A 21,018-nucleotide genomic window follows, 5' to 3' on the forward strand; every position below is an offset into this window, starting at 1 on the left:
TTGAAACACACCAAAATTGTTTTGTATGTTAAAAGCAACATACAAATATAAGAAACCTCAACATTTTTATTTTATTTTAAATAACCCATAATGTTAAATCAAAATGATAAATTTAGTGGATTTGTAATTAAATTATTCGTTTTATTTTATCGTTCCATTATATTTTGGTTAATTGTTTCGTTTATTTAAACAAGTGTAGTTGTAGTATTGTTATTTTCTTTCTTGTTTGAACCTGTCAAACTATAAATTGTGGTTGCAGTCATGTTTTGGGGGCTTCTCCTGCTACTGAAAAAACTGTACTATCTTTTTCATTTGGGGGGGGGGCAAACCCCTATCCGAAAAGAAAAACGTCCCTGGAGAGGGAAGGGCGCTGCCAGGCTGTACTTGCCCAAGACACACCACAGGAAGCGGTGACCCTACGACCCTAGTCGTTAACGCAGTGGTGAGATGTCAGAGCCTACATGGTCTTCTCTGCTGGCTCCAAAAAATATCTGAATCATATGATATCATATTTTGTCCATCAATACGTATTAAATAATTCCATATTGTCCGTCAGCCCCCTTTTCAGTGCTTCTTCATAGTTTAGTTGCTTCCAGATGTCTGCTTTCATATCTAAGCAGTTAACCACATTCAATCACATTTCCACCATTACTTCTTGCTCCCCAGACGCCTTCAGAATGAGATTTACAGGCTCTGGCTCATACGATCAGTCTTGAAGAGAGCAGTTGATGTAGCCCAGTGGTTCTCATAGAGTGGGACGGGGCCTTTCTTTTTCCGAGGAAAAAAAGTAATTGAGAAGCATTGGTGTAGCCAATCCAATTTCGAGTTTGCGTCTGAAAAGAAGCTCCCTGGTGCTGAGCACAAAGTGTGACTGGCTTAGTGGCTAGGGGGCGGTAATCTACCAAAGTGTTTCCCCCAAGAGCTATTAAACAAGGAAAAGCGAAGCGAGCCAGCCGGAAATGGTTTTGTCTGAGGTGACATCTTGTGCCAAAACCTGATTACGATCTGATCAAATTTTTGGCCGGTTGGGGCTAAAATGTCAATCATGTCTGGCCAAGCTTCGGTTTTGAAACCTTTTTAAAAAAATATGCACCCATTATGGTTCTTGTGTTTATACAAACTTTTTTTAAACTTAAATTACATTACAAAAGACTTTTAAATAAAAGTCTGAGCTCCCCGAGGAGACCACGTACGAGGCATGGCGTCGTCGTCGGACCTGATAACCAAGCGTGCGGGGGTGTCAGGCGGTAAAATCACATCACCCCTTCACAAATGAATGACGCTAATGAGAGCCGGTTTGTTCTCGAACGACACATCACTATTCGGTACGAAGCTGAAGGCATAGTTCTAACATCCACGGCACTCCACTGGGTTAAGGGATCCATGAACTGTGATTTTATTTTTATGGGGCTTATGTGATCCAAGATGAAGGTGATGCTAAAGGGAGAAACGCAATCATGATAACCATGGAACTGAAGCTTGTAATTATAAAGAAATATGAAGAAGAAATGTGAATCACCCTCGCTAAGTTGCAAGGCTTTACTATTATTTAAAAAAAACGAGGCAATTTAAGTAAGAGATCTAAGAGCATGACGATCCTTGCAGTTTTAAAATCTGGTTTAATTCGAGTTTACAGTCTACTGCCCCCTCTGCATCCACTCACTCCACTTTACCGGCTCAAGTCACGTCACACCAAAAGGTACAGTAAATGAAATGTAATTTTGCCTTTTTTTTGTTTGTATATTTATTGATAATCTTATTTAATCATGTGCACCTGTATTATACATAGGTAAAACCTCCTATATAGTATGTTGTCATTTTGATATCTTTACCATGGTATTACAGGTTCGGAATGCATAAACTATGAATTACCACAGGTTTGTACCCCGTTTATATGGCATTTTCACTTTGTGATTCCCACCTCAGAACTGATTCATGTCATATCGGGTCTTTATTGTAGTTTTACCAACCTAGAACCCCAAAACAGGGTTCGGGGTTCGTACACCTTTTTCATGGCCAAATTGAAGCACTTTTTAGTACTATTTAAAGAAGAAATCTGGTGGGAATCATGTATTTTGCTGAGCCACAAATATGTCCGCTGTTCACGTATGCGATTTTTAACCATCAAGACTTATGATTTTTACATTTTGAGTAAATCATGAATATATGGATAGATCCGAATAATATTTGTGTAAATACTTTTAAGACAAATCTCTCCCCGTTTCCACTACCTTGTTTTTTTTCATGGTCCATAATAAATGTCCATGATGATACGTAATCTGTGCACTAATAAACATTTTATAGTGCTCTATTTAGATGTAGCATAACCCGAAAAGGGGAGAGTGCACAGGGTTTGTGCGACTTTTCACATTCAGACATTATTTAACCACTTTCAAGGCAATGTTTCTAGTACCTTCAAAGGAAGAAAGCCAGTGGCGATCAAAAGAATGGTTTTTGGCCTTTGATGACTACAGTAGAATAAAGTTGCTATCTTGCTGCTAACACATACTTTGTGCTATTTTGCGCCGTTCCAGTCTATGATCTACGATATTTTTGTGTGTCACTGAGATGCTAGAAACTGTCACAAATTCTGCCATTTTGCTTCAACAGAGCATATGAAGCGCTTTTCAAGTCAATGAAGACCTCCCAAAGCGCTTTACAATGTGGTTCACACTTTCCCTTTTACACACTAACTAACCAATAGCAGCGTCAGCCATGCAGCCATGAAGGGATTCAGTGTCTTGCCCAAGGACACTTCGACATATAACTCAGAGGAGCCGGGAATCGAACTTGATCCAAATACGAGCGCTTTACCTCCTGAACTACTGCTGCCCGCAGCCTGGCCACATCACACTTGTTCACAAACACGGAAAAGGCTCTATGATTTACGTTTTTATATAAGATATCTTTTAATATAAAATTGTAAATAGCTAATTTATATTGTTTTTCATTTTCAGGAATTTTGTATTGTTTTGTGACCTTACATCGGTTAAGTGTGTAAAGATTTAATGTTTGTTTTTGTTTTTTTTACAATTTTTTGTTTGTTTTATTTTTATTTATTTATCACAAAAAATCTGAGGAGCCATTTGGCAGCCAAAAGACCCGGCTCTTCACAGTGAGCTGAGTCAAAAGAGCCGTTTCTCAAAAAGAACCGGAATTCCTCTTGAATGCGAAAGTAGGGGCAGATCGCTTCAAATGACAATTTAAAAATGCGCACTCATTTTTACGTGCTTTTTAAATGTTTTCTTCATTTAAAAGTGTGGTCTATTAAGTCAAACTGCCAGGTAACATGGCAATTGAATCAGTTTTAAGCATTTTTAAGCACTTCACCCAAAATGTAAGCATTTTCCTGACCTTGAAAACATAACATTGAAATAAAAGCAACTCTTAGATTGCAGATGCCAGATCATCTTTGCAGGTCGGAGTCTCACTGTATCAGGAAACCAGAACAGACCAGTGGACCCCAGAGCATTCGTTTAAGTCTTTTATTAAGGAAGCCTCAGGGCTTGCTGGAGACGTAATGGCCGTCAGAAGTCAGCAGCGGAACGAGTCCGGAATCGTAGTGCGGAAGTCAGACAGGTCGTGTTTACCGGGGCTGGAGAGGAGATCGAAGTGTGGGACGGAAACAGGTCGGATCGGAGGCAGGCAGAAACGGGTAAGCAGAGTTCTTAAAGGAACTGGATATCAGGAGAAACACACAGAGTTACAAATGTACACTCTGACACTGGTCTCTGGACGCAGCGCGCTTAAGAGAGAAGTACCAGCCAATCAGAAGGCGCCCACCCAGGCGCCACATGATTGCTCCAGGTGATCTGAGTTAGTAATCATGACAGAACCCCCCCTCAAGGGACGGCTCCAGAAGTCCCCAAAAAAACAAAAAAAATAATCCAAGGGCAGGCCAACAGGTATTCCAGGAAGTCACAGAGAACAGAAAAAATGCAGGTACTCCAAGGGAAAAAGCCAGAAGTCAAAAGTTAAGCCAAACAAGTACAAAAAGCATTCCAATAAGTCACCGAAAGGATCCAAGGCAAGTCACTCGATGTCCTTGGCAGTCTCAGAGTCCACAGGCACGTCACAAACAACCCAAAAAAAGAGTAAACAATCCAACGATCAATGACGAGAGACATGGCAACTGAAAAACAAAACAAAAACTGCGAGTCAGAACATTACAGTACCTAGAATTCCTCCGAATGGACAGAGGCCCCCTCATCAGCATCCGAAGGGGCGGCAGAGGTTGGGTCTGGAGGGGAGCGTGCAGAAGTCCCTCGGGGACGACCACGGCGCGGCGCTGGTTGGTCCGGGTGTAGTCGGTGGAACTCCTTCACGAGGGAACGGTCCAGGATCTGCTGGATGGGAATCCATGACCTCTCCTCCGGGCCGTATCCCTCCCAGTCGACCAGGTATTGAAGTCCTCGTCCTCTGCGTCGGGAGCGGAGCGGAGCGGGCGACGAACCGTGTAGACCGGATCCCCATCCAGCATGCGTGGGGCCGGAGGAGGAGGCCAATGGGCTCTGGCGGACGGGCTTAATCCGGGAGACATGAAAGGTAGGATGAACCCTCATTGAGCTCGGCAGGCGGAGACAGACCGCTGAGGGGTTGATGATCCTCTCAGGAGCCAAACCCTTTGGCCCACCTGATAGTCCGGTTAGCCCCAGTCGAGTGGGACTTGCCCGCCCAAAGGAGTGCTGTCCTGGCTTGTGCCCAGATACGCTGGGCACAAGCCAGACGGGCAGGAAGCCTCCCCCTCTTGGCTGGGGAACAGGGGAGGTTGGTAACCATACACGCACTGGAAGGGGGACATTCCTGTTAAGGAGCTGACCAGGGAGTTGTGAGCATACTCCACCCAAACCAAGTGCTTGGCCCACGAGAGCAGTTCCCGAGACACCATGCAGCGCAGCGCTTTCTGCAAGTCCTGGTTCACTCGGTCAGACTGTCCGTTGGACTGGGGATGGAACCCCGATGAGAGACTGACTGACGCCCAAGTAGACGGCAGAATTCTCTCCAAAATCCCGACGAAAACTGAGGGCCCCGGTCAGAGACAATATCTTGTGGAATGCCATGGAGGCGAAACACGTTCTGTTGAACGGCCTGGGCGGTTTCTTTAGCGGAGGGAAGTTTGGGTAGAGCAACGAAATGTGCCATCTTACTGAACCGATCAACTATGGTCAGGACGGTAGTCATACCTTCAGATTCGGGCAACCCTGTTACAAAGTCCATAGATATATGTGACAATGGTCGATAAGGGACCGGTAGGGGATGTAGTAGACCGGCCGGACGCTGGTGAGAGGACTTATTCTGGGCGCAGACTTGAAAAGCCAGGACGTAGTCTTGTATGTCTCTTGCCATGGAAGGCCACCAAAAACGCCGAGACACGAAACTTTGGATTCGCGCTGCCCCCGGGTGGCAAGACAGGTGGGAATCGTGCCCCCACTGAAGAACCTCTGAGCGTAGGGGCTCTGGGACAAATAATCGACCCTCGGGCAGGAGCTTGGTCTCGTAGCGCTTCTATTACTCGCCTCTCCACGTCCCATGTGACGGTTGCAACCATGCGCGATGTTGGGAGAATGGTTGCCGGGCCCTGGGGTTGGTTGTCTGGTTTCTGGAACTGCCTAGAGAGGGCGTCGGGTTACACATTGCGGGACAGAGCCACATTGCGGGTCTGTAGGACAGAGTGAAATTGTAGCGGGCAAAAAACAGAGACCAACGCGACTGTCGTGGAATTAGTGGCTTGGCCGAACGGATATATTCTAAATTCTTGTGGTCCGTCCAGACAATAAACGGCACCGTCACCCCCTCCAGCCAGTGCCGCCACTCTTCTAACGCTAGCTTAATGGCCAGCAACTCACGATCCCCCACATCGCAGTTGCGCTCGGCCGGGGATAACCGCCGGGAAAAGAAGGCGCACGGATGCATCTTCTGGTCATTCGAAGACCTCTGGGACAGGACGGCCCCAACTCCCACATCCGACGCGTCCACCTCCACCACGAGTTGCCGTGTAGGATCTGGTACCTGGAGAATAGGAGCCGTGGAAAAGTAAGTTTTAAGTTTATGGAAAACCTCATCAGCTGTGGGGGACCACTGAAAAGCGTCCTTGGGGCTGGTTAGGGCCGTGAGGGGAGCCGCCACCAAACTGTAATTACGGATAAACCTTCTGTAGAAATTGGCGAACCCAAGAAATTGCTGGAGCTTTTTACGATTCTCCGGAACAGGCCAAGAGGTGACGGCAGATACTTTGGCCGGGTCCATCTGTAGCTTCCTTTCGATTATAATGTAGCCCAAGAATGAAACGACCTTGGAGTGGAACTCTCATTTCTCGGCTTTAACAAACAGGGAGTTCTCCAGGAGGCGACGGAGGACAAGCTGGATGTGTTTCTGGTGTTCTTCTCGGGACTTGGAAAAGATCAGAATGTCATCCAAATATACGAAGACAAAACGGTTCAGCACATCCCGTAACAAGTCATTGATAAGGGATTGGAATACAGCGGGAGCGTTGGTTAACCCGAACGGCATTACCAGATATTCGTAGTGGCCGGTGGGGGTGTTGAACGCTGTCTTCCATTCGTCTCCCACCCGGATACGGACCAAGTGGTAGGCGTTACGGAGATCGAGTTTCGTGAATATCGTGGCCCCCTGTAGTAACTCGAAGGCAGAAGCAAGAAATGGTAACGGGTAACGGTTCTTTACCGTAATATCGTTGAGTCCCCGGTAATCGATGCAGGGTCCGAGGGACCCGTCCTTCTTCCCAACAAAGAAGAACCCCGCTCCCGTTGGCGAAGAAGAGGGTCGAATGATGCCGGCCGCCAGGGCATCCGATATATACTTGTCCATAGCCTCCCTTTTGGGAGCCGACAGGGAATAGAGCCGACCCCGAGGGGGAGTGGACCCGGGCAGGAGATCAATAGCGCAATCATAAGGCCTATGAGGCGGCAGGGAAGAGGCCTTTGCCTTGCTAAAAACCTCCCGTAAATGGTGGTAGCACTTTGGAACCCGGGACAGGTCGGGTGGAGTCTTCAGGGAAACGGAACTATCTGGTCGAGAGGCCGCGCGCAGGCAGGTTTAAAGACAGTCCATACCCCACTCCAATATCGAGCCAGAACACCAATCAAGTTGGACCAACCCGGGGTGACCCAGAACTATAGGTTGACCTGGGGAGTGCAGCAGATGAAAACAAGTTTTCTCTCGTTGGTTACCGGACAGTCTTAATTCGACGGGCAGCGTTATTTGTGAAACGGTGGCCAGCAAGTGACTATCTAACGCTTGTGCCGAGATCGGACTAGGGAGGGTTTTTACAGGTATCCCTAGCTTGCGGGCGAGGGACAGATCGAGAATGTTTACCTCGGCGCCCGAGTCAATCGGGGCCGGAAATGTCTGAGCAGAATCGGAGAGGTAGAGAGAAGCCTGGATTACGGGTCTCGCGTTTTTGGGAGCAGATACAAAGGCTGAGCTCAATCGAACGCCCCCTATGTCGGACGAGCGTTCGCTTTTACCGGGCAGGTGGCCACGCGATGTCCCTTGCCGCCGCAGTATAAGCATAATTGTTCGACGTACCTTCGCCGGCGTTCCTCGGGGGAGAGACCCGGTCCACCTCCATTTTCTCTACGATGGGGGATGCCGGCACCCGGGGGTTCGGAACGTTAACCCCTTGAGTCGGGCGGGTAACGACTCGGTTCGGACCTCCCCGTTCCCGTCGTCTCGCCTGAACCCGACGGTCGATCCGGGCAGTTAATTCTATCGCCTCATCAAGCGTAGCCGGGGAAGCGTGTGACACCAACTCATCTTTAAGATAGTCCGTCAAACTATGCAAATAGGCGTCGACCAGCGCCTCTTCATTCCAGTGACTTTGTGCCGCGATGGTACAAAAGTCAATTGCATAGTCGGCTATTGTGCGCCTTCCCTGGCGAACATTCAGAAGCGAACGGGAGGAATCTGCCGACGAAGAACCCGAATCAAATACCTTTGTCATCTCTTGGGCCAGAAGGTTGAATGAAGTGCACGCCGTCGCACCTCTCTCGTAGGCGGCCGTTCCCCAAAGACGAGCTCTTTCCATGAGGTGGTTTATGACGAACGCCACTTTCGCCGCTTCGGTCGCGAAATTGCGGGGCTGGAGAACGAATATCAACCGACAATTTACTAAGAACGGACGGATCTGGGCGGGGTCTCCACAAAACTTTTCTGGCTCGCCCACTTGTGGCTCGGCGAATCCGGCACCGAATTGATCTGGAGAGGGCGGGGTTGGAATTCGCCACCGGGTGCTCGAAGAAGCGTTGTCGGTGTTGGGCACCGATGAAGTGGCCTCGTTGGGCCAATCTTTCAGAGAGGTTGGACCAACCCTGGTGTAATTGATCCAGCTCATGCTGGTGCTGGCGCATTTGCTGAGCCAGGCTGGCCACTTCAGAGGCGACTTGCCGTATCGCCCCTTCGGCAGGGTGAAGGCACTGGAGTGTGCCATGCTGGTCCTCGCTTCCGTGGTTGTCAGGGGGCAAAGGAAAGAACGCGGGATTCATTCTTGTCAAAGTGTTCTATCAGGAAACCAGAACAGACCAGTGGACCCCAGAGCATTCGTTTAAGTTTTTTATTAAGGAAGCGTTCAGGGCTTGCTGGAGACGTGATGGCCGTCAGACGTCAGCAGCGGCGCCGGGGAGATAACTTCGGAACGAGTCCGGAATCGTAGTGCGGAAGTCAGACAGGTTGTGTTTACTGGGGCTGGAGAGGAGATCGAAGTGTGGGACGGAAACAGGTCGTATCGGAGGCAGGCAGAAACGGGTAAGCAGAGTTCTTAAATGAACGGGATATCAGGAGAAACACACAGAGTTACAAATGTACACTCTGACACTGGTCTCTGGACGCAGCGCGCTTAAGAGAGAAGTGCCAGCCAATCAGAAGGCGCCCACCCAGGCGCCACATGATTGCTCCAGGTGATCTGAGTTAGTAATCATGACACACTGTGGACAATTTATTTCAATTACCACCACAGGTTTTCAATTGGGTTGAGATCTGGGCTATTTGCAGGCCATGCCATTGACTGGGACGCCTCCTTCTCCAATGAAGTTCTTGCTCTGTGGCATGATGCATTGTCATCTTAGAAAGTAATAAATAGCCAGTAAAACACATAATAGTTAAAAGGGGCGGTGAGTAAGGCATAGGCAAGTCTTAAGAGGTGAGTTTTGAGTCCAGATTTGAAGGTGGACAGGGTCGCAGAATTTCGGAGGTCAGGCGGTAATGAGTTTCAGACCTGGAGGGCCAAGCGTCTGAAAGCTCTGCTCCTCATGGAGCTGAGGCGGGTAGGGGGTATAGTGAGATGGAGGGAGGAAAATGATCTGAGGGTGCGGGAGGTAGGAAGAGGCAAGGTTATGAATGGCCATGTAGGTGAAGAGCAGGATTTTGTAGTTGATTCTATGGTAAATTGGGTGCCAATGGAGTTGCTGAAGGAAAGGGGTGATGTGGTTGTTGGTGATGGTTGGTCTTAGTGATGTTTCGTGCAGTTACGGACCAGCTAAGGTTTATGGAGGGACTTTTGAGTTGAGCCGTAGAGGAAGGAGTTGCAGTCATCGAGGCGTGAGGTGACAAGGCTATGGACAAAGATGTGTGGGCTGAGGGAGGGGTGGAGACGGTTGATTTGCTGTTTTGACCACAGCCATCTCCCCTGTGCCTTTGCCTGACATGAAGCCCCATATCATTAAGGACTTTAGGAATTTTGACATTTTCTTTAGGCAGTCCCTTTTGTAAATCTCATCGGAATGGCACCAAACAAAAGTTCCAGCATCATCAACTTGTCCAATGCAGATCCCTGACTTACTGCTGAAGATATCCTTCACCCAGTCATCCACAGTCCATGATTGCCTCTCTTTAGCCCATTGAAGTCTTGTTCTTTTCTGTTTAAGCATCAACGATGGTTTTCTTTTCGCTTTTTATTATGAAAATCCCACTTCCTTTAGGAGATTTTGCACAGTTTTGTTACATACATTGACTACAACTTCCTCCCATTTTCTCTTCTTTTGTCATGTTGTGCATTTTCTGTTTTCAAGACATATGGCCTTTGGTTGTTAGTCTTGACACCTACATATCATTGGCCTACCAGTATGCTTGATTTTGACATTCTGTTTGTAGTTAGTCCTAATATTCGATACGGCCGACTGTGAAAAGCCCACATCTTTGGCAACCATACCAGGAGAGTTACCTTATTCAAAAAAGTTTGACCACAAGAGACATCTTTCTTATTGGAGCCATGATTCTTGCCAATCCACTTAGTCCAGGAGCCCTCTAAGGTGTGCACTGCACTGTTTTTAACTGCTGACCATATTTTTTCCTCAGCATTGAGTGATTCTATATTTATTTCGTTGCGCTTGCTCTATGAAAGTAACAATTTACTGATCATTGGAATGTAATTTCTTATTTTATTTTAGTTTTCTAAATGCCAATATGTTGCAATTCGGAATGACATTACGATTGAGTCATGTTTGTGATCTGAGGTTTTTTTTTCAGAATAAAATGTCTGAGTGAGGGCTTGCCAAACACTGGTGAATGCAAACTTTTTGCTCGGGGTTGTAGTCAAGTCAGGTCTGTAGTGGTTTTTCTGTAGAGGTATTTTTGAAGTATTTCCCTGGTAATAGTTTTGTCAATATTTCTCTAGTATTTCTGTAGTCTTTTTCTTGAATATCCATAGTAGATTTTCTGTAGTATTACTTTACTTTTTTGATATTACTGTAATTTTATTTTTGTAGTATTTCTGTTGTAATATTTCTGTAGTTGTATGTTAGTTCTAGTGTTACTGTAGTAGTAATATTGTAATATTCCTCAAGTTTCTTTCTTTTTCAGATTGAAAGCAACATAATATATTAGGTCCCTATTTTTAAGCACTAAATGTTATAAGTTTTGTATTAATTCTTTTAGACACACAAGGGGACAAAAGGGACAAAGTTGGCACTAAAAAACCCGGGTTTGTTTTGCTTAATTTACTATTGTACTTATAGATACAGTCTATATATATATATATATATATATATATTGATCATTTTGATTGGTGGGCAAGATGAAAAAGCCTGATGGGCCACATGTGCCCACCCCTGGTCTGGGCAGTGTACAATTACACGTGCGCAGCTCAAAAGGAACATGGTCACCACCTCAAAACGGATTCATGGCGTACTCCGGGGGTCAAACTGTTGTACTATTCAGCGGGCAGGCTTAAAAATCCTGATGCGCTTGTTTGAACTAACCAGTGATGTTCAGAAAGCCTTCTCGGGATCCCTGGCCTCAATCTTCTCGTCCATGGTGCTCTGCCCCACCGAGCTGGTTAAGTGTCGCCTGCAGGCTATGTACGAGATGGAAGCCACCGGAAAGATCTCCACAGCACAAAACAGGTCCGCGTGGTGGCCAGCAGACGTTCCAAATAGGTTTGATTGATGGGACAAATTTTTTGGGTTCAGGGTGTGGACGGTGGTGAAGTCAGTGTTGGAGACCAGCGGTCCACTTGGGTTCTACCAAGGCCTGACGTCCACCATGGTAAGGGAGTTCCCAGGCTACTTCTGCTTCTTTGGCGGCTACGAACTCAGCCGATCCACGTTCGCACGCTACATGGGTACAGACAAGGAAGGCATCGGTAGGTGACCCGTTTATGATTGAGTACAGTGTTTTTCAACTACTGTGCCGTCGGCACACTAGATATTTCCAGCTGTACCATGAGAAATAATCCAAATTGTGTGCCTGCACGGTTTCACGATTAACCAAATTGATTGTGTCATCGCAAGACACTGCATTTTTTTCAATGATTTATCGTTCCAGGATGCAATTTCCTTTGCAAGTATCTAATAGAAAAAAAGAACTACATTCCGTATTGCAGGGTTGTCAAACATGCGACCTACGGGCCGGATTTGTCCCACAAGACAAGAAGCGAAAGAGAAAAGGGAGGCGTTTAAAATATGTCCACAAGATGTCGCCAAAAGGTGGCACCACTCACAAAGATACCGAAGTTGAATTACCGTATTTTCCGCACTATAAGGCGCACCGTGTTATAAGGCGCACCTTCAATGAATTATATATTTTTAAACTTTTTCCATACATAAGGCGCACCCCATTATAAGCAGCTATAAGTGCATGCTGGTTTAAGATCAGGTAATTGTGAAATTTTGTAATTGTAATCCTGCGTCATAAATAAATGTGACTTGACTTGGCTACAGTAGAGGATGTAGTTACGTTATGCAACCATTAGATGGTGCCGCGCCAAAGGGAATGTCAACAAAACAGTCAGATAGGTCAGTCAAACTTTATTAATAGATAACAAACAAGCTTTCCACAACTCCATTCACTCCCAGAATGAATGAACAGCCGTTTTATTATTTTCTCTGAGGTAAAGCATTTTTGTGACACATCTTTAACATAACATTTTACTTTTCCTCCATTTAGTCAACACGCAAAAAAACGTCTGATACTGTTATGGTAAATTAAACGTTAGTGCAATCGCAATATAGTGACACTCGTAATGTGCAAAAACAACAAGTGCAAAACAATAACAGTAAAGCAATAACATAATAACTGTAAAATGTAAAACTTTGTAGTGGGTTTTACATAATTCACGCATGGAACCATTGTTCAATTAGCCAGTTCCTAGGGGGACCTTAATTCTGCCGGTTCGAGCCACTCTCGTGTGTTTAATGTTGAACTCTCTCGCTGCTGCTCTATTCCCGTGTTCTACTGCCTGACTGATCGCCTTGTGTTTAAACTCTGCGTTGTAAGCGTGTCTCTTAATAGGAGCCATTTCAGGGTCTTTATACAAACGCACAAATAAAAGAGAATCGTTTAATATTTCCCAGTATGCACAGCGCACTTCTTCTGCGCGAAAAATGGAGTCGGTGGCTGCTTACCGTAAGTTGCGAGACCTTGTAATTCAATATTGATCCATATATAAGGTGCACCGGATTATAAGGCGCATAGTCAGCTTTTTAAAAAAAAATCATATTTTATGTGCGCCTTATAGTGCGGAAAATACGGTACTTTCTCTCTGTCTCTGTCACTTTCACTTTCTTTCTGTTTCTCTTTTTTCTCTTTTGCTCTCTTTTTTTATTTATCTCTAATTTCTTTCTATTTCTTTTTCTCTCTCGTTTTCTCTTTTTTGCTGCCTTTTTTATTCCGTCTTTCCATTTCTTTCTCTCTCCCTTAAGTTTCTGTTTCCCTTTTTCTCTCTCTTTATTTCTGTTATCTTTCTCTCAATATGTATTTCTCTTTTTGTCTTTATTACTATTCTCTTATTTTTGTTTTTTAATTCTGTCTTTCCATTTCTTTTTTTACCCGTTATCTTTCTTTCAGTGGAAATGTTTAAATCTAAGCTTAAAACTCACTTCTACTCTATAGCATATGAATAACCTACTCTTTTCGTCGGCTCCAGAGCAGGGGAGTGTATAATAATATTCTGAAAAATAGTCTGTGTAATATAGTGTCATAATCTGTGAAGCCCTTTGAGACTCTTCGTGATTTAGGGCTATACAAATAAAAATGACTTGACTTGACTTGACTTTCTTTTTGTCTCTCTCTTCTCTTGCTCTCTCTTTCCTTTGCTTCTTTTTATTGCTCTCATTCTTGCTCTCTTTTGTCTTTCTCTCTTCCTCACTTTCTTTTTTATTTTCCTTTCTTTCTCTTTGTTTCTCTGACTTTTTTCTTTTTCTCTATTTCTATTCTCTTATTGTTTCTATTTTCTGTTTTTGTTCTTGGTCTTTTTATTGTCCTTTTTTCTCTTTGTCTTTATATATTTTTTTCTCTCTCACCCTTATCTTTCATTCTCTTTGTCTCTTTATTTTCTTTCTGTCACTCTTTCTCGTTCTCTTCTGTCTTTCTCACTTTCACTTTCTCCTGGGCCCGCGCTATTTGTCTTTCTTTCTTTTTCCTCTTTCTTCTCTTTCATTTTTTCTCCTTTTTCTTTCTCGGTCTTTAATCTACTAGTCAGTTTTTTTTTCTACCATGCGGCCGCTGAACTATATTGAGTTTGACACCCTTTGTTTTTTTGTAAGTAAACAGAATACAAACAAATTGGAACATGAAATGATTTTCATATTGGTTGTTTGTGGAAATTACTTTTTGGGGGGGTTGAATTTCTAAAAATTAGCAATCAAACATTTGCAGGCGTCCTCCCGCTCATGTTCAGTGGCGGTTTTGGCGGAGCTTGTCTTTGGCTGCTGATCTACCCCATCGACTGCGTCAAGTCCAGGATTCAGGTCTACTCCTTAGCCGGCAGGCAAGACGGCTTCCTGAAGACCTTCATGGGAATCCTACGCAACGAGGGTAAGGCGGCGATTGAGCCTTTTCGGGGAGCCTTGTTGACTGTGTTTTTACCATTTTTTTTTTTTGCAGGATTCAGGGCTCTGTACTCTGGTCTCACATCCACCATGATACGAACCTTCCCGGCTAACGGCGCTCTTTTCTTGGCCTATGAGTTTACTCGTAAGCTAATGATGGACGCAGTGGGCGCCTAATGTGGACCAAAGATGTTTTTTTCACAACTTTCCTCCCACATTGAATGAAGTGTGTAAGGTGTATGCCAGTGTCCAGTTGGCACCTTTTACAATACTGTAATCCTTGGTTTACCTCGGTTAATGGGCACCAGAAGTACCTAATTTTAGTTGGAGAGAACCGGGGAAGAATGTGTTTGTACCGTAATTTATAATATACAGTTTTAATATTGTTTTATTGTATTCATAATATAAATACTGTATATGACTATACAATATATAAAATGATAAGTGTAGTTGGTATAATAGTCTCTACCTTCATGTTTTGTTGAGTTAGGGTCATCTCCCTTTCACATTTGGTTTGAACTGGAAATAGTTTGTGTTTCAACATATCCTGCGTTGTCTTTTGTCATATTTTGGTTCAGTTAGTGTTTCAACACATTCGGAATCTTCTTTCCCTTCACCTTTTGTTTAGTGCTTGTTGGTGTCCTGACATATATAACGAGTTGTCGTCTTTCCATGTTTTGCCCAGTTAGGGTCATCTTCATTTTCTCTTTTGTTTAGTTAGAGATCGTTTGTGTTCCATCATATGCTTCATTGCCTTCCTTTCGTGTTTTTGTTCAGTTAGTGTTCTGACATATCCCAGATTGTCTTTTTATCCTGTTTTTGTTCAGTTAGGCTCATCTTCTGTTCACGTTTTGATTAGTTTGAGCTTGTTGGTGTTCCAACATATGCTGCCCTAGCCTCTTTCATGTTTTTGTTGAGTTAGAGTTGTTGTTAAACATATCTAAGTTCGTCTTTCCTTTCATGTTTGGTCGGGTTAGAGTTGTCCTTCATTCATTTTTCTTCAATTATAGCTAGTTGGCGTCCTAACATACATGCTGACTTGTCTTCCTTTTGTGTTTTGTTCAGTAAGAGTTAGTGTTCCAATATATCCAGGATTGTCTTTCCTTTCATCTTTTGTTAGTTTACAGTTCTCTTTTTCTCACATTTGTTTAGTTGGAGCTAGCTGATGTGCTAGCATATATCCTGAGTTTATCCTCTTTTCATGTTTTGTTCAGTTATTATTAGTGTTTCAACATATCTAGGATTCTCTTCTCTTTGTTATTTTTGTTCAGGTAGTTGTCTTTCTTTCACATTTTGCTTAATCAGAACTAGTTGGTGTCCGAACATATATCCGTGTCTTTCGTTCATTTTTTTTTTCAGCTATCGCAAGTGAGTTTTCCAACATGTGTTCCAACTGTCGGCTGTTCAATGATTTGTTAAAAACTATGAAATAATATTGCCAGAGCCTGGCACCCGTATCAATATATTATACCACTCAAAATGTGTCTCCCTCCCACAGTTGTTAAGGTGTTGAGGTTCATTTTGACCATTATTTTGTCTTGAATAATGTTTTCAAAACGATGTGTGAGCAAAGTTATTTTGTGAAAATATATCACAAAATGCCAACGTATACCTTAGGTGCAGACAGCGCTGAGCGAGGGGGGAAAAGGAGTGCGCACGCTGTGTGTATAGCTCCAGCCAATCCCACCCCTCACCCAATCAACTTGCTCTGGGTGCTTTGCTGGTGTGTAGGGGTGTTTACAGTTTGTTCTCTGGGTTTTCATCATAAGATGTCTTAACAGTGAACATTGATTGCTTAATGTCCTTCCATATTTAATATCATTTTGTGATGTACAGCCCAAATTTTTGTGTGACACCTTGACATTAAATTGTGGTTGAGACTGTGCCCTATATATACTGGACTTAACCATTTCCATATTCAGTTTCTTCCTGCTTTCTCGTGCTAAAATCGTCTTCCTGTTACAACAGAGGTGAATTGTGCATGTTCAATTTTATCTCTGAGCCAGATGTACTCATGAAAAGAGTCTTATACAGCCCGCGAGCCATAGATCCCCGACCCTCCTGTAATTTGTTGTTTATTACGGTTAATGGGGACCATACGTATCTTATTTTAGGGCAGAAAGAACGGGGAACGTAGCAAAGACAAAAGTGTTTATCCCATAAGAACCCAGACACATTTTTTTAAAGAATAATTGTGTCATAAAGTCAGGCAGTGTTTTATAACTATGTGTTTGTGTCATGTCCTGCACGGTTGTCATGGCGCCCAGCTGGCCCCGCCCCTTGACACCGGCTGAGATGCATTGGACTGATTGCTTTTGGAGTACTTAAACGCTCCTTTTGGGACTGCCCGTGGCCAGATCTTTGTTTAACCCTCGTTGAAACCCTGTTCATGCCCGTTTGATCTGAGTAATGCCTAGTTTGTCATTTTGATTGCCTTTGAACCTGTTTTGTTTTTGCTCCGTTTGTGTGTTTGACAACTTTTCTTTCCTAATTAAAGTGACAGATAGTCTACGCAGAGTTTCAATTTCCTGCTTCCCGGTCCGTTTCTTGACAGAATGATCTGGCCCTACGATGTGAACTCAGTGAACAATCCCAACACAATTTGGGGAAAGCTGGAGGACGCCGTTTGGCGATCGCCCAGTGAGGTCGCCGCCCTTCAGTTGCAGCCCGAGCAAGCTCAACGCATGCAATGCCAGATGGAGCAATTAGCTCAGCGGACTGAGTCCCTGTCGCGTCTGCTGAATGAGCTCCTATCGGCAACGGCCCGCCTTCCGCGGCTCCTTCTCTGGCCGCGACGTTACCTTCCCTGCCCACTCAAACCACGGCCCCGCCCGTCGTGGCCATTGCTGTGCCTCGAATGGGGTTCCTGGGAAGATTTGGCGCCGAGCTGTCCGAGGTCCCTGTCGGCCGACCTTCCATACCCATCTGTCGGTCTGACTCCCCTGCTTGCCTGTCTGACTCCCCTGCTTGCCTGTCTGACCCCCCCTGCTTGCCTGTCTGACTCCCCTGCTTGCCTGTCTGACCCCCCTGCTTGCCTGTCTGACCCCCCTGCTTGCCTGTCTGACCCCCCTGCTTGCCTGTCTGACCCCCCTGCTTGCCTGTCAAACTCCCTTGCTTGCCTGTCAAACTCCCTTGCTTGCCTGTCCCACTCCTCCGATCGCCAGTCCAACTCCGCCGACCGCCAGTCCGACTCCGCCGACCGCCAGTCCGACTCCGCCGACCGCCAGTCTGACTTCGCCGACCGCCAGTCCGACTCGTCAGCTCGCCGCTCTGATTCGGCCGCCTTCCGCTCCTGCCTCTCCCCGTTCCTGCGTTTTCGGAAGAGGGAGTGGGGTTGCCCTCATCGGGAGCGTCGAACCATTCTGGGGGCGAGGTATTTGTTTCCTTTTGGGACCTCAGGAGCTGTCCCTTGAAGGGAGGGTTCTGTCATGTCCTGCACGGTTGTCATGGCGCCCAGCTGGCCCCGCCCTTTGACACCGGCTGAGACGCATCGGACTGATTGCTTTTGGAGTACTTAAGTCAAGTCTTTTTTATTTGTATAGCCCTTAATCACAAAGAGTCTCAAAGGGCTTCACAGACTATTTTTTTCAGACTATTATTACACCATCCCCTGCTCTGGAACCAACATGAGGGCAAGGGAAAACTCAAAAAACCTGAACATGAGGAAAATGAAGAAACCTTGAGAAGGGACCGCACATGTGGCATCGCCCTTTCAGGATTACCAGACAGTAAAGGATTTTGCGATCACAAATAATACAGAGATATTGTCCAAGAAAAGTATAGGTTATTCATATGCTATAGAGTAGAAGTGTGTTTTAAGCTTAGATTTAGACATTTCCACTGAGGTTGCAGAACGGATCTCAGGGGGAAGAGCATTCCACAGCACTGGTGCCCGTATGGAGAACGCTCTCGAACCAGCGGAACACTTCTTGGCTCTTGAGATCACCAGAAGACCGGCGCTCTCAGAACGAAGGCTTCGGACCGGAACATAGGGGGAAATCAGATCTGAAATGCTCCTTTTGGGACTGCCCGTGGCCAGATCATTGTTTAACCCTCGTTGAAACCCTGTTCATCCCCGTTTGATCTGAGTAATGCCTAGTTTGTCATTTTGATTGGCTTTGAACCGGTTTTGTTTTGTTTTTGGTCCGTTTGTGTGTTTGACAACTTTTCCTAATTAAAGTGACAGATCGTCTACGCATATGAGTTCCGACTTCCTGCGTCCCGGTCCGTTTTGTGACAGTTTGTTACCCTAGTTAAGGCTCACATTAAACCACACCACCTACATTGGATATTACCGAATCTTACTGCAATATGTATTCTGTGTAGCACTATTTAGTTACTCTATATAACACGCTACGGTGGGCATTTGCACGTCACACTGGGTGTTTGTATATTGTATTCTTTTGGCTTATTATTGTACTGTTCTCAGCTCAGGGATGCTGCTGGAAATGTGAATTTCCCTTCGGGGATGAATGAAGTATCTATCTATCTATCTAGTGGCACTGTGGGTTTTTATGTGTTTAAGACACTGTTTTAATATTCTCTTACATTTAGAATACAAATGAAACGCTGGATTCCTTTATTAAATGAGTGTACAACTTGAAAGACCTTATTTGGCACTTACAGAGCGCTTTAACCAGCAACCTAGGAGCTTAGCGCTTTGCAATGCACTTGACACTTTACACACATACACAGCAGTCAAACATGCAAGGCGCCTTCTTGCTAATTGGGGGCAGTATAAGTTCAGTGTCTTGCCTTACACACTGACATTTAACTTAAAAGAGCCGGGAATCGAACCATCGCATGATGATGACTCTACCTCCTGAGTTATTGGTGTCTTCCATTGCCACGAACTTGCGACAACCAACCTGTTGCAGTCAGACGCTGGGAAATTTGGTAATAATCCTTCTTCTGTCCCTTTTTTTTAAGATTTAAGAGTTGAAAAATCAAAACAAATGGGGAGGAATTCATAAAACATGAAGATGATTGTATTTTAATTAGTATCTATAAAGATTTTTACGGACGGCCAAATAATATCAAAACCGAGACAACTAACCAGGTGTATTCCCAACTATGGTGAATTTGTTAACTCTCATGTTCCCCTTTTGTGTTTCAACTATTATGTATCAAAGTTTGATAAAGCTAAATGGCAAAATATTGTTTCATTGTACTATCTCTTGTCATACCTATCAACCTGTACATTTTTGCCGTACAAAGTAATTTTATTATGCAATTTAAGACGTGTCCGAGAAAATCTGTATGGAATAATGCAAATTTATCGACGATGGGTACCATCTGATTTACATTGACTAATACGAAACGACAAATCAAGTCAAACGAGTTCGGAAGCCTCCATCTCGATATCGTTTTTTTCGTTGCAAACAAAGCGAGCGGTTTAATGTAGTGAAAGGAAGTCCGTCTCTTTTTAGAGAACCGGCTTAACTCATTAAAGAGAGCCGGCTCTCAAACGGCTTACTTGCTTTGATGCATTATAGTACGAATTATTATGTTGTATAAAGAAGTTAAGAAAAAAAGGAAGTATAAAATGAAAAAAGACAGGTTTGTGGTTATCCCTTTAATCAGTATATTACCGACAATAATTTAATGCAGAAAATGAATTAATAATTTAAGAAAATTCTACTTAATTATATTTGCATGTATTTTTTCATTCTATAGTGAACGTCCAAGCCACTTAATTTTTGAACTTTTTTTAGAATAAACCTCATTCATGTCGAGGAACTCAGTATCTCACCAAAAATGTTAATTAACAATATATATGATTTAACAAAACACATGTACAATATAACATGTTAAACTACATAAATAAACACGTTTGGAAAAAAATATGGTGTAAGATTATTTTGAATTTTGTAAGGGAAAATACGACAGTTTGTAAGGGCATGGAGCCTTGGAGCTTGACAGGTATGTGTTGTACTCCGCAATGAATTGAAATAAACCTAATTTGAAACACCTTATCAACACCTCTTTTAGTTCTATACTTGTGTGCGTTTTCTTAACTCTTCTGGGTTTTTTAGTTTGAACAATTTTTATTGACACTTTTAACAGCAAATAAACAATGTGAGGTTTGAACAATTTTCATCGACACTTTTAACAGCAATTAAACGTATTCACAATTTCATTATATCATTTTCTAACAATATGAGGTTTGCACAATTTTTGTATATAAATCACTTTTGAGAACTGTTATGCACTCTACCGTGAAGCTTATTATGCTGAAATAAGCTTTACGGCAGAGTGCATAACAGTTTCAATACGAGCGATTTGAATAGAAAAAGGCAAAATAAACATGTTACCTGATCAAAGGTGATTTGTATACGGTGTGCATTACCGTTCGATTACATTCACAACAAATACAAAACGAAGTGGTTTTGGTTATATGTTCGCCATTACATTCCCGAAAAGTGATATAAAAGTGAGATAAAACGAGGTAAAAGTGGTTATAGTAGCTAGGGAATGCAAATCTCGGCAGGGATCGGCATGACACTGGCTACTATTGCCCACAGGTCCTCGGCAGCGCTGCACTCCCACGACGATGTTACAAATGGAAATGATACTAAAAAACACAATGAGCTAGACCTTGTAAGAAAACATGTCAGAATAAACTACTTTACGAGGGTAATTGCGTCACTAAGTGAGAGCGTAATGTCATAAAGAAGACCAGCCACCAGCACTAGTGTCGCTTTTGACGACTTGGGTCAATGATTCATGTTTCAGT

The 21,018-nt window shown here is 44.0% G+C and overlaps 1 protein-coding gene across 2 annotated transcripts in view; it reads left to right on the forward strand.

The window, feature by feature from the left end:
• The window catches only part of slc25a15a (solute carrier family 25 member 15a), a 29,677-nt gene extending 12,884 nt beyond the window's left edge, over window positions 1-16,793 (forward strand). For both annotated transcript variants that reach the window (XM_088345874.1, XM_088345875.1), the window contains exons 3-6: window positions 11,217-11,357; window positions 11,424-11,596; window positions 14,110-14,268; window positions 14,338-16,793. In XM_088345874.1, coding sequence (XP_088202000.1) covers window positions 11,217-11,357; window positions 11,424-11,596; window positions 14,110-14,268; window positions 14,338-14,459 — 595 coding nt within the window. In that variant the 3' untranslated portion in view covers window positions 14,460-16,793. The remainder of the gene's footprint in view (window positions 1-11,216; window positions 11,358-11,423; window positions 11,597-14,109; window positions 14,269-14,337) is intronic.
• The last annotated feature ends 4,225 nt before the right edge of the window (window positions 16,794-21,018 follow it).

Source organism: Urocampus carinirostris, chromosome 10, assembly GCF_059441175.1.
Source record: "Urocampus carinirostris isolate Australia breed hairy pipefish chromosome 10, RoL_Ucar_1.0, whole genome shotgun sequence".
Classification (NCBI taxonomy): Eukaryota; Metazoa; Chordata; class Actinopteri; order Syngnathiformes; family Syngnathidae; genus Urocampus; species Urocampus carinirostris.